General features: G+C 40.1%; 1 protein-coding gene across 1 annotated transcript in view; it reads right to left on the bottom strand.

Moving 5' to 3' along the window:
* Positions 1 to 13,177, bottom strand: part of dnah1 (dynein, axonemal, heavy chain 1) — a 425,483-nt gene that overhangs the window by 14,009 nt on the left and 398,297 nt on the right. The window contains exons 76-77 of the mRNA XM_072582714.1: positions 10,290 to 10,434; positions 3,727 to 3,933 (exon numbers count right to left, since the gene is read on the bottom strand). Of these exons, the coding sequence (XP_072438815.1) occupies positions 3,727 to 3,933; positions 10,290 to 10,434 (352 nt within the window). The remainder of the gene's footprint in view (positions 1 to 3,726; positions 3,934 to 10,289; positions 10,435 to 13,177) is intronic.

The following is a 13,177-nucleotide window of genomic DNA, read 5'->3' as shown; positions in this document are numbered from 1 at the left end:
TTGCTGATGAGGACCAAGGCTGACATCTTGTCATGGAGGAGACGAAGGATGTTGATGAATTTCACTAGATAGCTATCTTCTATAGCACTTCTTGATTGACTGAGTAAAAAGTCAAGTCAGTGAAGGCCATGTGGAGTGGTGATTTTGTTCCTGGCATTTCTCTTGAAATTGTTGAAAGTGAAAATCATGTCATTCTTCCATGGCTTGGTTGTAGATCACACTGGCTTTCAGGAAAGATTTTCTCTGAAACAGGGATAGGATGTCTAACAAGGAATTGGGCAATGATCTCCCCAGGGATAGACAGTTGGAAGGTTCAGTAGCTCTCACAGTCTGCTTTGTCTCCTTGAAGATATAGTGCGCAGGTAGCATTCCTGAGATCAGCAAGGATTTATTTCTTTTTATCCCAGATTCTCAGATGGAGAATCCAAAGTTTTAAAATGTGCAGATCAGGTGGGTTAGCCATGGGAAATGCAGGATTAAAGGGATTGGGTAGGGAGGGGGTAGGTCTGAGTGGGATGCACTTCGGAGGGGTGGTATGAACTCAATGGGCCAAATGGCCTGCTTTCACTCTATAGGGATTCTATGATTGTATGAGAGGACGGCTAAATTCTCCCCTGAAAATCTCACCTGAAATCCTATCTAAACCTGAAGCTTTTCCATTCTTCAGTTGTCAAATGGTGACTTCAACTTCTGCCACGCTAGGTGGAAGTTTGAGATCATCCTTCATGGGTATTTGGAGGATTTCCTCAAAAAGCATCTTCATAAATATATGTATTGTAGTTTAGGAGTTCTTTGAAGTGTTCTCTCCATTGGAGGTTGATATTTTCAACAGGGTGCCATCCTTACTCCACACCAGTTTGAATACAAGGGTGTTGGGTCTGTTGAGCCTTGGTGGCACTGAAGAAAATTAGCACAATATTTAAATGAAGAGGGATTACAGCATGCTGTGGAATAGATCCACTGCTGTGGATCTAGACACCATGTCAGCCAGGTCATGTAAGAATGGCAGATTTTCTTCTGTAAGGTGCATTGGATTGGTTTTTACAACAATCAACAATAGTTGCATTAGACTATCTTTTAATTCCAGATTTTCCAGATATCATTTGCTGTGGTATCTGCTTATGGTATATTGATATGTTAAATTGGGTTTTTGATGCCTGAGTTCAAGTCTACTATGTAGGGGAGGTCCCAGGGTCTATCTGTGCTCTATGTTGACTTGATTCCAGCTACAATGTAATTTGGGAGTGATCTATTTTTCTGGACAGATATTGTGCTTGTATTCAAATTACTCCATGATATCATCCCCCATCATATCTCTAACCTTCTCCAGTCCTATATCCTCTGAGGATTCCACGTTCCTTTCATTCTGACCTCTTGTGCATCCCCGATTCCTTTGCCTCACCATTGGTAGATGTGCCTCCATCTACGGCCTTAAGCCCTGGAATTCCCAAACCTACTTTCAGTCACTGCTTGAAGCCTACCTCTTTGACCATGCTTTCCAGCATCTGCCCAAATGTCTCCTTATATTATGCCATGTTTTATCTGATAAATGCCTGTGAGGTGTATTGGGATTTCAGTACCATATTAAAAGTGCAATATAATTAGAAGTTGTTGTACTTACACTTTGTGCCAATATCACTGGGTAAGGAAATAGAAGATTATTAAAGTTTTCCACTGGTGATCCCAAATAGAGTGATCAAATGTTTCATTAAAGAGATAGATTCTACGGAATGTGCTTAAAAGGGAAAGAGAGGTAGAAAAGGTGGTTTGTTCAGGGAGGAAATTCCAAGGTATCTAGACAAATGAAGCAATGACGAAGCGATTAAAATTCAGGAAGCTCCAGAGACCAGAATTAGATGAATGTAGACATCAGGAAAATATCATCAACTTGCTGCCAGGAATTTGACATAGTCATAGAATCATACAGCATGGAAACAGTCTCTACTGTCCAACTAGTCCACGCTGACCACGTTCCAAACTAAACTACTACCACTTGTTTGTGCTTGGCTTATATCCCTCCAAATCTTTCTGGTTCAAGTATTTATTCAAATACCTTTTTAAATGTTGTAACTGTAACTGCATCCACCACTACCTCAGACAGTTCATTCCACATATGCACCACTATCTGTGTAAAACAAAAGTTGCCCTCATGTCCTTTCTAAATCTTTCTCCTCTCACCTTAAAAATAGTTACTAGTTTTGAGCTCCCCCACCCTACGGAAAATATCTATGGCCATCATGATTTTCTAAACCTCTATAAGGTCACCTCAACCTCCTACCAATTAAAAAAGTCTCAGCCTATATTTATAATTCAACCCTCCATTCCCAGCAACATCCTGGCAAATCTTTTCTGAACCTTCTCCAGCTTAATAATATCTTTCCTAAGACAGAGCGACCAGAACTGGACACAGTACCTTCAAAGAGGCCTCACCAATGTCCTGTACAACCACAGTCTGACTTCCCAATTCCTATACTCAAAGGTCTGAGCAATGAACATAAGCATGCTAAACAACTTCATAACTACCCTGTGTACTTGTGATGTAAATTTCAAAACATTATGTACCTGAATCCCTAGGTCTCTCTGCTCTACCATTAATTGTAGATGTCCTGCCTTGTTTGTTTTACCAAACTGCACTACTTCTCATTTATCCAAATTAAACTGCATCTACTACTCCTCAGCCCAATGACCAAATTGATTAAGATCCTTTTGTAATCTTAGATAACCTTCTTCACTGCCCATTATGTCATCAATTTTAGTGTCACCCTCAAACTTACAAACAATGCCTCCTAAACTCTTATCCAAATAGTTTATACAAATGACAAACAAAAGTGGACCTAGTACCAATCCCTGTGGAACACCGCTGGTCACAGGCTTCCACAAACCATCCCTGTAATTGTTGATAAACATGATCTGATTTGGGCAGCTATTATCCCAAATGACAGCTTCCATGTGTCCTATTTTGGTATCAAGCTTGCACACTGAATCAATGCCTCAGATTCCATTTAGAAGGTTGCCAATAAGACCCATCTCAAAGCACATGACTTTGGGATTCCTACAGCTCCAAGACTAGTCAAGATGGGTTTGTCATAGGCAGTAGTAGAGAACCCATTAATGGATTTTTTAACCAGCATGTTAAGGAAAGAGAGTTGTTTTCAAACATCTTCCTTTGCAATTTGGTATTTTTGCAATTTTGCCCTCATGATGAAGACTTGACAGCTGGTTGCTTTTTACAGCAATATTATATTCCACATACTCAATAGAATATTTAGACTTAATAGCATAATGTGGTACTGCAATTACTCACTGAGTCCTCTGCTGGACATATTAGTCTTGCATTTACCGCCAGGATCCCATTTACTGTTGTGTTATTCTCACACATCGTGCAGTTAAAGGCACTTTCTATGCTCATGAGAAACTGAGCCACTAAAACAAACGAAGAGGGTGCTCCATTCCAAAGACAGATCGTGAACTTATCCGCTTCTCTGGCACTTCAGCTCCCACCTAATAAGTAACTTTGCATGTCACATTTTTTGTTCACATGGATGCTACAAAGTTCTCTGCTAACCTTCCAAGATCATCTCGTACTGAATGAGATTGTCATACTTTTGATAATTAACAGAGAAGACTCTTATTCTATCAATCAGGGTTGTGTCTGAATTCAGGTCTCAGTGGCGAAAACCAATATGTAACTAATGGTACTACTTAGTACTTCTCCCTCTTTCTTACCTTAAAGTCAAATGATATTATGTCAATAGAGATAATTGACTGTCTTGCAAAATTCTGGAGTGTTCCCGTTAGAAATGCTTGTGGGAAGAAAAATCCACTTATCCAGAAGGCAGCAGGAATGCCATCAGCAATCCATTTCTCTAGGAAGTTGATTCGATCAAGAAGATCCTCTACCCATGAGGCCAAGGGCTTCAGTGAAGGATATGCCTAAAAAATACACAAAATGAGTAGGTATCAAGTGGAGCTCATGGATTTTTGACATTTAAACACTGCTATATTCGGGTATCTTAAAGCAAGATTTCCCTTTATACATTTAACACCGTTAGTTATTTAAGGATAATAGGGGAAAAAAACCCACTTAATTTTCTCAGGACATTGCAAAGTGCTTACAGACAAATAATTATTTTAGAAATGCAGTCACTGCTGTGAATTTAGGAAGTCCCAGAAACAGCAACGAGATAGTCAGCAGATCCACTGTTTTAGTGATGTTAGTTGAGGAATAAATATTGGCCAGGACACCAGGAGAAGTCCACTGCTCTTTTTAGAATAGTGCTTTGAAACTTTTACTTCCATTTGAAAAGAAAGACAAACCTCAGTTTAACACTTCATAATAAAAAATGATATATCCAACACTCCAGTGTTTCTACTGTAATATATTAAAGTGTTGTCATAATTTATGTGCTCAATACCTGAGATCTTTGACTCAGAGATGAAAGTTATATCAACTGAGTCGCAACTATGAAACACAGCTTGTTTTTAGACTTGTTTCTCATACATTATTGTGCTAACAAATGCAATTAGGAGTGGACAACAAATGTTAGCTTGCCAGCGACCACCACAAGAAAATTAAAAGCAATATATTAATCTCCCAAATTGCTTTATAAGCAAACTTGCAGAAAAGAAATGACATTGAGCTAAATAAAAAAAAGGAGACAAGTAATGAAACGTTTTTACAAAGGTTTAAGGAGGGTCTAAAGGGAAAGACAGGCAGACAAAATTAACATTTGAGTTGAATATGACTCCTCTTCAGAGAGAGGTCAAAAGTTTGAAGGAACTACAGATCTTAAGCTTCAGCCTGCTGAAAGCACAGCCCCAATAAGACTACTTTACTTAACTGGGGGAAAATGTATAAGAGATAGTGATTTTAAATACTCTACAACACAGTTACATATTTACATATCTACTCAATCTCGTGCTTTCAATCCACTGCATATGATGTTTTCAACCAGTCTTGCTAGAACTCTGAATTGGTCCAAGTAAGGGACTACTACTGAAATGGGTAGGTATTCCAAACTTTGTTGACTAAATCTCTAGGGATGGCATTCTCAACTATTTCTAGTACCTGCATATTGTTCCCAACTACTGTAGGCTTTGTGCTTCTGACTGTGTTTTTTAAATGTTACCAACTGCACTAGGTATGGTATTCCTAATTATTCTAGATGTGAGGTCCCTAACTACCATTGGAACTCTGCTACTAATTGTTCTATGATGGTGCTGGTGTTGGACTTGATATACAAAGTTAAAAATTGCACAACTCCAGGCAATACGTTTATTTGGAAGTTTATTTGGAGCACTGCTTCTTCGTCAGGTAGCTAGCGCTCTGAAAGCTTGTACTTCCAAATAAACCTATTGGACTATAACCTGGTGTTGTGCAATATTTAACTAATTGTTCTAGGAAATGTATCCTAACTGCATCAATTAGCACCTTATCAACTGCACTAAATTACTTTTGCAATTTATTTATTTCTCACTGGTACATTAATCATATTGATTCAGTTTCAGTATTAGTAAACGCACACTATCTGAAGCAAGTCATAGCCAAAGCAAGCACTTATGCATGGGCTGAAGCCGTTACATTCTGAATTAAGGTACTTAGCTGCTCAGTCAAGTTCAATCAGTGGGGACTCATTGTTGATGTGGAAACTATACTCAGTTTAGAATGGATCCTTCTCATTGTGCTCTATTTGTTCAAATATTATAAATATATCATAAATATGAATTAGGAGCAGAAGTAGACTATTCTTCGCTCGAGCCAGCCCCGCCATTCAATAAGATCATATTTGTGTTTCAAATTCTGCATTCTCATCTACCCCTCATTATCTTCGACTCCCCTGCCTAACAAGAAGCTAGCTAAAATATAACAGAAATTGCTGGGGAAACTCAGTTGATGTGGCAGCATCTGTGGAGAGAAAGCAGTGACCAAAGAAGGATCACTGGACTCAAAATGCTGGCTCTGTGTTTCTCTCTCCACAGATGCTGCCAGACTTGATGAGTTTCTTCAGCAATTTTTGTTTTTGTTTCAGATCTTCGCTAATTGCAATTCTTTGTTTTATTTAAGAATGTAGCTAACTTTTCCCTTAAAAATTTTCAATGACTCCAGCTCCACCACCTTCTGGGTCAGAGTGCTCCAAACTCACAAAATCCTCAGAGAGAAAATAATTCCTCCTCACTTCTGTCCTAAAAGTGTGACTCCTACTTTTGAAAAGATCCCCTCTAGCTATATACCCTCAGCTTAAGGAGGAAATCTCCTTTCCATGCCCACCTTATCATGACCTTTCATGATCTTTATATATTTCAATCAAATTACCCCTTACTCTTCTAAAATCTAATGGAAACATGCCCAGTCTGTCTGACTTTTTCTCTTAAGATGACCTGTTCATTCCAGATATCAATCGAGTGAATCGCCTTTGAACTGCCTCCCATACATTTACATCCTTCCCTAAATAAGGAGACCAAAACTGCACACAATATTCAAGACGTAACCTCAGCAATGACCTGTAAAAGGCCTAACATATTTAATTTTTTATTCAATTTCTCTCATAATAACGGATAGCATTCCTTTAGCCTTCCTAATTAATTGCTGTACCTGCATACTAACCTCTTGTGATTCATGCACCAGAACATCAGGGTCTCTCTCTGTATTTCAGAATTCTGCAGTTGTTCCCTATTTTAAAAAACTGCCAAGGTGATTGAGTTCATTTTCCCACATTATATTCTGTCAGATTTTTGCCCACTCACTCAACCTATTTATGTCAGTCTGAAATCTCCATATGTCCTCTCCTGATTTCCTATCTTTGTGTCATCTGCATTTATAGACATCTTGCCTATGCTCCCCTCATTTAAATACTGATACAAATTGCACACTCTTTGCAGTTAATCTTTTATCCATGCTATTATGTTACCTGTACACCATGAGCTCCTAATCTGTATAATAACCTTTTGATGTGGCATCTCATCAAATGTTTTCTGGAAGTATAAGTACAATGAGTCTACACTGCTTACTCTAAACAAACATTATTTCTCAGTTAACTCCAATACATAGGTTAACCATGATACCCTCTTCACAGAATCATGCTGACTCTTCCCAATTACTGTACATTTTTCTATTGAACTGCTGTAATCTCATTAATGACTGTATCAACACCTTTCCCATACAGATGGCATATTATCTTGGCTATGGTTTCTTGTTTTCTGCCTCCCTCTCTTTTTGAATACCGAGTTATGTTTGCTTCTCTCCAGTTTGGAAAATTAATACCAATGCATCATTAGTCACCTCTTTTAAGACCATTAGGACTTATAGAAAATAGCATTGTCACACTAGCATACTGTGGGGAATTGAGGCATTGGTACAATAGTTAGAATTAATTTATTCAATACTGCTCCCCAAGTCATTGTAATTCCACCAAGTTTCTCTTTCCTTTCTGATTGATTTATTGTTGTCACAAGTACCAAGATACAGTGAACAGTGTTGTTTTGCATGCTATTCAGGCAGATCGTACAACATAAAGTGCATAAGGGTAACAGAACAGAGTGCAGAATATAGTGTTACAGCCGCAGAGAAGCTGGAGAGAAAGAGAGAGAGAGAGACAGACAGAGACCAGAATTAACATTTGAGAGACCAATTCAAAAGTCTAATAACAGCAGGGAAGAAGCTGTTCTTGAATCAAATTGCATGTCTATTCAAACTTTTATATCTTCTGTTCGAAGGAAGAGGATGGAAGAGAATATAATTGGAGTGGGAGGGGTTTTTGATTATGTTGGTTGCTTTCCGAAGCAGTGGGAAGTATAGATAGAGTCAGTGGATAGAAGGCTGGTTTGCATGATGAACTGGGCTGTGTTCACAACTCTTTGTATCATTGAATTATGGAATCCCAATAGTGTGGAAGCCAGCCATTCAGCCCATCAAGTCCACACCAATCCTCCGAAGAGCATCTCACCTAGACCCTATCCCTGATGTCCTGCATTTCCCTACACATCCCTGGACACTATGGGCAATTTAGCATGGCTGGTCCATCAAACCTGCAGATCTTTGGACTATGGGATGAAACAGGAGCACTTGGAGGGTACCCTCACAGACATAGAGAGAATATACAAACTCCACTCAGGCAGTCGCCTGAGAGTGGAATTGAACTTGGGTCCCTGGTGCTGTGAGGCAGCAGTGCTAACCAGTCACCTACCATGCCATGCCACCATGTCGTTTCTTGCGGTCTTGGGAACAGCAGTTGCCAAACCATACTGTAATACATCCAGATAGGATGTTTTCTATGTAGATACCAGCATCTATATAGATACCAGCATCTATAAAAACTGGTAAGACTGCTTGTGCCCATACCAAATTTCCTTAGCCTCCTGCAAAAGTAGAGACTTGTTGTCCTTTCTTGACTGTTGCATTTATGTGGGTGAACCAGGGCAGATTGTTGGTAATAATCATGCTCAGGAGCTTGACACTCTCGACCATCTCCACCTCAGCACCATTGATGCAGACAGGGATGTGCCCTCCACTTCCTTAAGTCAATGACTAGTTCCTTTGTTTTGCTGATATTGATGGAGAGATTGATGTCTTTACACCATGCCACTAAGCATTCAATCGTTCCTGTATTCTGTCTTCCTGTGGTGAGATCCAACCTACCAACCATGGTGGTGTGAGCAAACTTGTAAATGGAGTTGGGGCGGACTTTGGCCAGTGTTGAGGATTATGGCGGAAGAGGTTAATATCACCTGATTGCGGTCTATGGGTCAGGAAGTCAAGGGTCCTTACATAAGGGGGAGCCGAGACCTAGGTCTCAATGTTTAGAGATGAGTTTGTTTTGAATCATGGTGTTGAAGGTAGAACTGTATTCAATATATCGAAGCCTGATTTAGGTACCTTTGTTATCCAGATGTTTCAAGAATGAGTGTAGGGCTAGGGAGATAGCACCTGCTGTGGACCTGTTGTATTGGTAGGCGAATTGTGAAGAACCAAGGTGATTTCATAGACTGGAATTTATGTGAGTGTTCTGATTTCTACCACCTGATTTATAGTAAACATTTAAACTTACCATTAACTCCCATTCTCAGTCTTTAGAACATCACTGTACTGAATATAGTAACTACTTGTGGGATACTCTTGCTATCTGTTTTCCCATTTTTCCTTTAAATGTTGTAATTGTACCAGCCTCCGCCACTTCCTCTGGCAGCTCATTCCACATACACACACAATCCTCTGTGTGAAAAAGTTGTCCCTTAGGTCCCTTTTAAAATCTTTTTCCTCTCACCCTAAACCTATGCCCAATCTCAATTTTGGTATCATCTGCAAGCTTACTAACCATTTCTCTTATACTCACATCCAAATCCTTTATTTAAATGACAAAAAGCAGTGGACCCAGCACCGATCATTGGTGCACACTGCTGATCACGGGCCTCCAGTTTGAAAAACAACCCTTCTCCATCATCACCGTCTCCATCACAAGCCGTTTTGTATTCAAATGGCAAACTCTCTCTGGATTCCCTGTGATCTAACCTTGCTGGAGCCTGGGCAGATCAGCCTTGATCTTATTGAATGGTAGGCTTTAAGGCTAAGTGACCTACTCCCTGCTCTTACTTCTTAAGAATGTATGGGACTGGTACAGAGCATTCTCTAACATCGCAGAGAAAATTAAGAATACCAGAACTTTTTTTAAAACTGCCTCATCTGGTAATCTTGGTATTAGATTTGAATTGACTTTGATTGATTCTTTGGATCTTCCTTTAGACAACTAAACTCAAACAGGTATGCCCTGCTCTGCTGCAGTCGACTGAATTCAGAACAATTTAATTTGAATTAAAAGTAATTTGAAGAAGAGTTAGAATTCATTGAAATGGATTCTTGTGATGCAGTGGTTGTGTCTTTATCCTTTGCCTAGAAGGTTTGGTTCAAGTCCTACCTTCCAAAGAGATTTGTTATAATATGTCCATGCAGGTTGATTTAAAAAAAGACCAGAATCCTATTTATGGGTCATGTGGCACTATGGTAACGTTCAGAACGTTCATCTGCTCATTGCTGACTGCAGGTAGGGTGATTAATACTATATTCATGTGACCATAGAGGCCTGAGATTTTGGGTGTTTTGCCAATAGTTACAAAAGGAAACAAGTAATTATTTTAACTTTGGGACATGGTCAGCTATATAAATATTCAAAAATTGTTTCTCCATTGGACACCAGAGATAGTTGACTTGTATCTAATGAGCAAGTGAGGAAGAATTCCAGTTCCAATACTTTGATATTGATCCAATTCAGTCATAGCTATAATTGTAAAGCTAGTACCTTGGAATTCCAGTGTTCGGGTACAGTATTGTTGTATAGACTTGTCGCCATTAACTCGAGCTGTGAGGACATTACAACTAGACCTTTCAATGCTTTCAGAAGGTCTCTAAGACTTTGTACAATGGTGTGCAGCAGTCGGTTGTACCTACACAATAAGCAAAAGAAGAATATTATTCCATACAGTTAGAAAATAATGAACTATTCATGACATTTCAGATATCTCTTTGAACTACTAATCCAGGCATATGCAAACTGAAAGTTGGTTGCCTGCTCGATCTTCTTTGCTGGTTTATTGAACAGTATCAGTGAAGACCACATATGAAGAGTGTAGCAGACACTGAATTAACAATCCCACTGAATACTTACACTTCAGTGGAATTGTACAATAGCTGTACAAATTAAAAATCACACCAGGTTATAGTCCAACAGGTTTATTTGGAAGCACTAGCTTTCGGAGCTCTGCTCCTCCATCAGGTGATTGTGGAGGATAAGATTGTAAGACACAGAATTTATAGCAAAAGTTTACAGTGTGATGTAATTAAAATTATATACTGAAAAAGACCCAGATTGTTTGTTAAGTCCCTCATCTTTTCGAATGACTATGTTGGTTTCAGTTCTTTCATACGTAAATTGCAAAACCTTTTTTAAAAGTTGCATTCTCAAGTGCACTTTAACAATTGGTGTCATGTCGGCCCAGATAAGGTATTGAAGGTGTTAACTCCCTGTGAGGCTGTCTGTGCCACAATGGTCAGACTGATTCTAATCTAAAAAAACAGATTTTCAGAATCTTACATGGATTTATGAAGTTTTTGAGCAAAGGAAAAAGTAATTCTGTAAGTACAAAATCACCCCACAAACTTATATGTGTGTGTGTGTGTTGGGGGGGGGGGTGCTATGAGTGTCTGTGAGAGGGTGTTTGTGTGAGTGAGTGTAAAGGGGTTTGAGTCTGTGTGGGAGTGTATGAGAGAGGGTCTGAGTGTGTGTATGTATAGTGCAATGCGATCACCTGTAGTGACAAATGAACCCAAGGTCCTGATTGAAGCTATCCCCATGGGCACCGAACTTGGCTATCAGCCTCTGCTCGGCCACTTTTCGTTGTTACCTGTCCCAAAGTCCGCCTTGGAGGACAGTCACCCGAAGGTCCAAGGTCGAATGTCCCAGACTGCTGAAGTGTTCTCCAACTGGGAGGGAACACTCCTGTCTGTTGATTGTTCTGCGGTGTCCATTCATCTATTGCCATAGCCTCTGTTTGGTCTCACCAATGTACCATGCCTCAGGGCATCCTTTGCGATTTACATATGAAAGAACTGCAACCAACATGGTCATTCTAAAAGCCGAGGGACTTAACAAACAATCCGGGTCTTTTTCAATATATAATTTTAGTTACATCCTGTGTCTAACAATCTTATTCTCCACAATCACGTGATGAGGGAGCAGTGCTCCGAAAGCTAGTGCTTCCAAATAAACCTGTTGGACAATAAGGGAGAAGGTAGGGATAGGGATAGCGGAGGGAACTTATGCGGGGAGTCTGAGCAGATAGGGGAAGCCCTAAATGAGTTTTTTGCTTCAGTTTTCATCCTGGAAAGGGACCTTGTGAATGAAAACTTTGAGGAGCTGGAATACAGTCTTGACCTGATCAAGATTGATGAAGTTATGTGCTGGAAATTTTGGAAAACATTAAGATTGATAAGTCCCCAGGGCCAGACCAGATTTATCCTAGTCTGCTCCGGGAAGCAAAAAAGGAGGTTGCTAAGCCACTGGCGAGGATCTTTGCCTCCTCACTCTTCACGGGAGTCGTACTGGAGAATTGGAAGGAGGTGAATGTTGTTCCTCTTTTCAAGAAGGGTAATAGGGAAATCCCTGGCAATTACAGACCAGTCAGTCTTACGTCTGGTCAGCAAAGTTTTGGAAAGAATTCTGAGGGATAGGATTTATGACTATTTGGCAAAGCATAGTGTGATTAAAGGTAGTCAGCATGGATTTGTGAGGGGCAAGTCATGCCTTACGAAGGTCGAGCAGTGGATGTGGTGTATATGGACTTCAGCAAGGCATTTGATAAGGTTCCCTATGGTAGGCTCATTCATAATGTCAGCAACTATGGGATACAGGGAGATTTGGCTATCTGGATTCAGAATTGGCTGGCTGACAGAAGGCAGAGAGCGGTTGTAGATGGAAAGTATTTTGCCTGAAGGTCAGTGTTGAGTGGGGTCCCTCAGGGCTCTGTTCTTGGGCCTCTGCTCTTTGCAGGTTTTATAAATGACTTGGATGAGGAAGTTGAGGGGTGGGTTAGTAAATTTGCAGATGACACAAAGGTTGGAGGTGTCGTCGATAGTATTGAGGGCTACTGCAGGCTGCAGCGTGACACAGACAGGATGCAGAGCTGAGCTGAGAAATGGCAGATGGAGTTCAACCTGAATAAATGTGAAGTGATGCATTTTGGAAGGTCAGACTCAAATGCTGAATATAGGATTAAAGACAGGATTCTTGGTAGTGTGGTGGAACAGAGGGATCTGCAAGTACGTAGTTCCCTCAAAGTTGCCACCCGAGTGGATAGGATTGTTAAGAAAGCATATGGTGTTTTGGCTTTCATTAACAGAGGTATCGAGTTTAAGAGCCGCGAGGTTTTGCTACAGCTCTACAAATCCCTGGTGAGACCACATTTGGAATATTGTGTCCAGTTCTGGTCATCCTACTATAGGAAAGATACAGAGACTTTGGAGAAGGTGCAAAGAAGGTTTACCAGGATGCTGCCTGGACTGGAGAGCTTGCCTTATGAAGAAAGGTTGAATTCACTTGGACTTTTCTTTCTGGAGAGAAGGAGGAAGAGAGGAGACCAGATCGAGATGTACAAAATAACAAGAGGAATAGATAGAGTCAATAGCCAGAGA

Source organism: Chiloscyllium punctatum, chromosome 12, assembly GCF_047496795.1.
Source record: "Chiloscyllium punctatum isolate Juve2018m chromosome 12, sChiPun1.3, whole genome shotgun sequence".
Classification (NCBI taxonomy): domain Eukaryota; kingdom Metazoa; phylum Chordata; class Chondrichthyes; order Orectolobiformes; family Hemiscylliidae; genus Chiloscyllium; species Chiloscyllium punctatum.
This window is presented reverse-complemented; position numbering and strand designations above follow the sequence as displayed.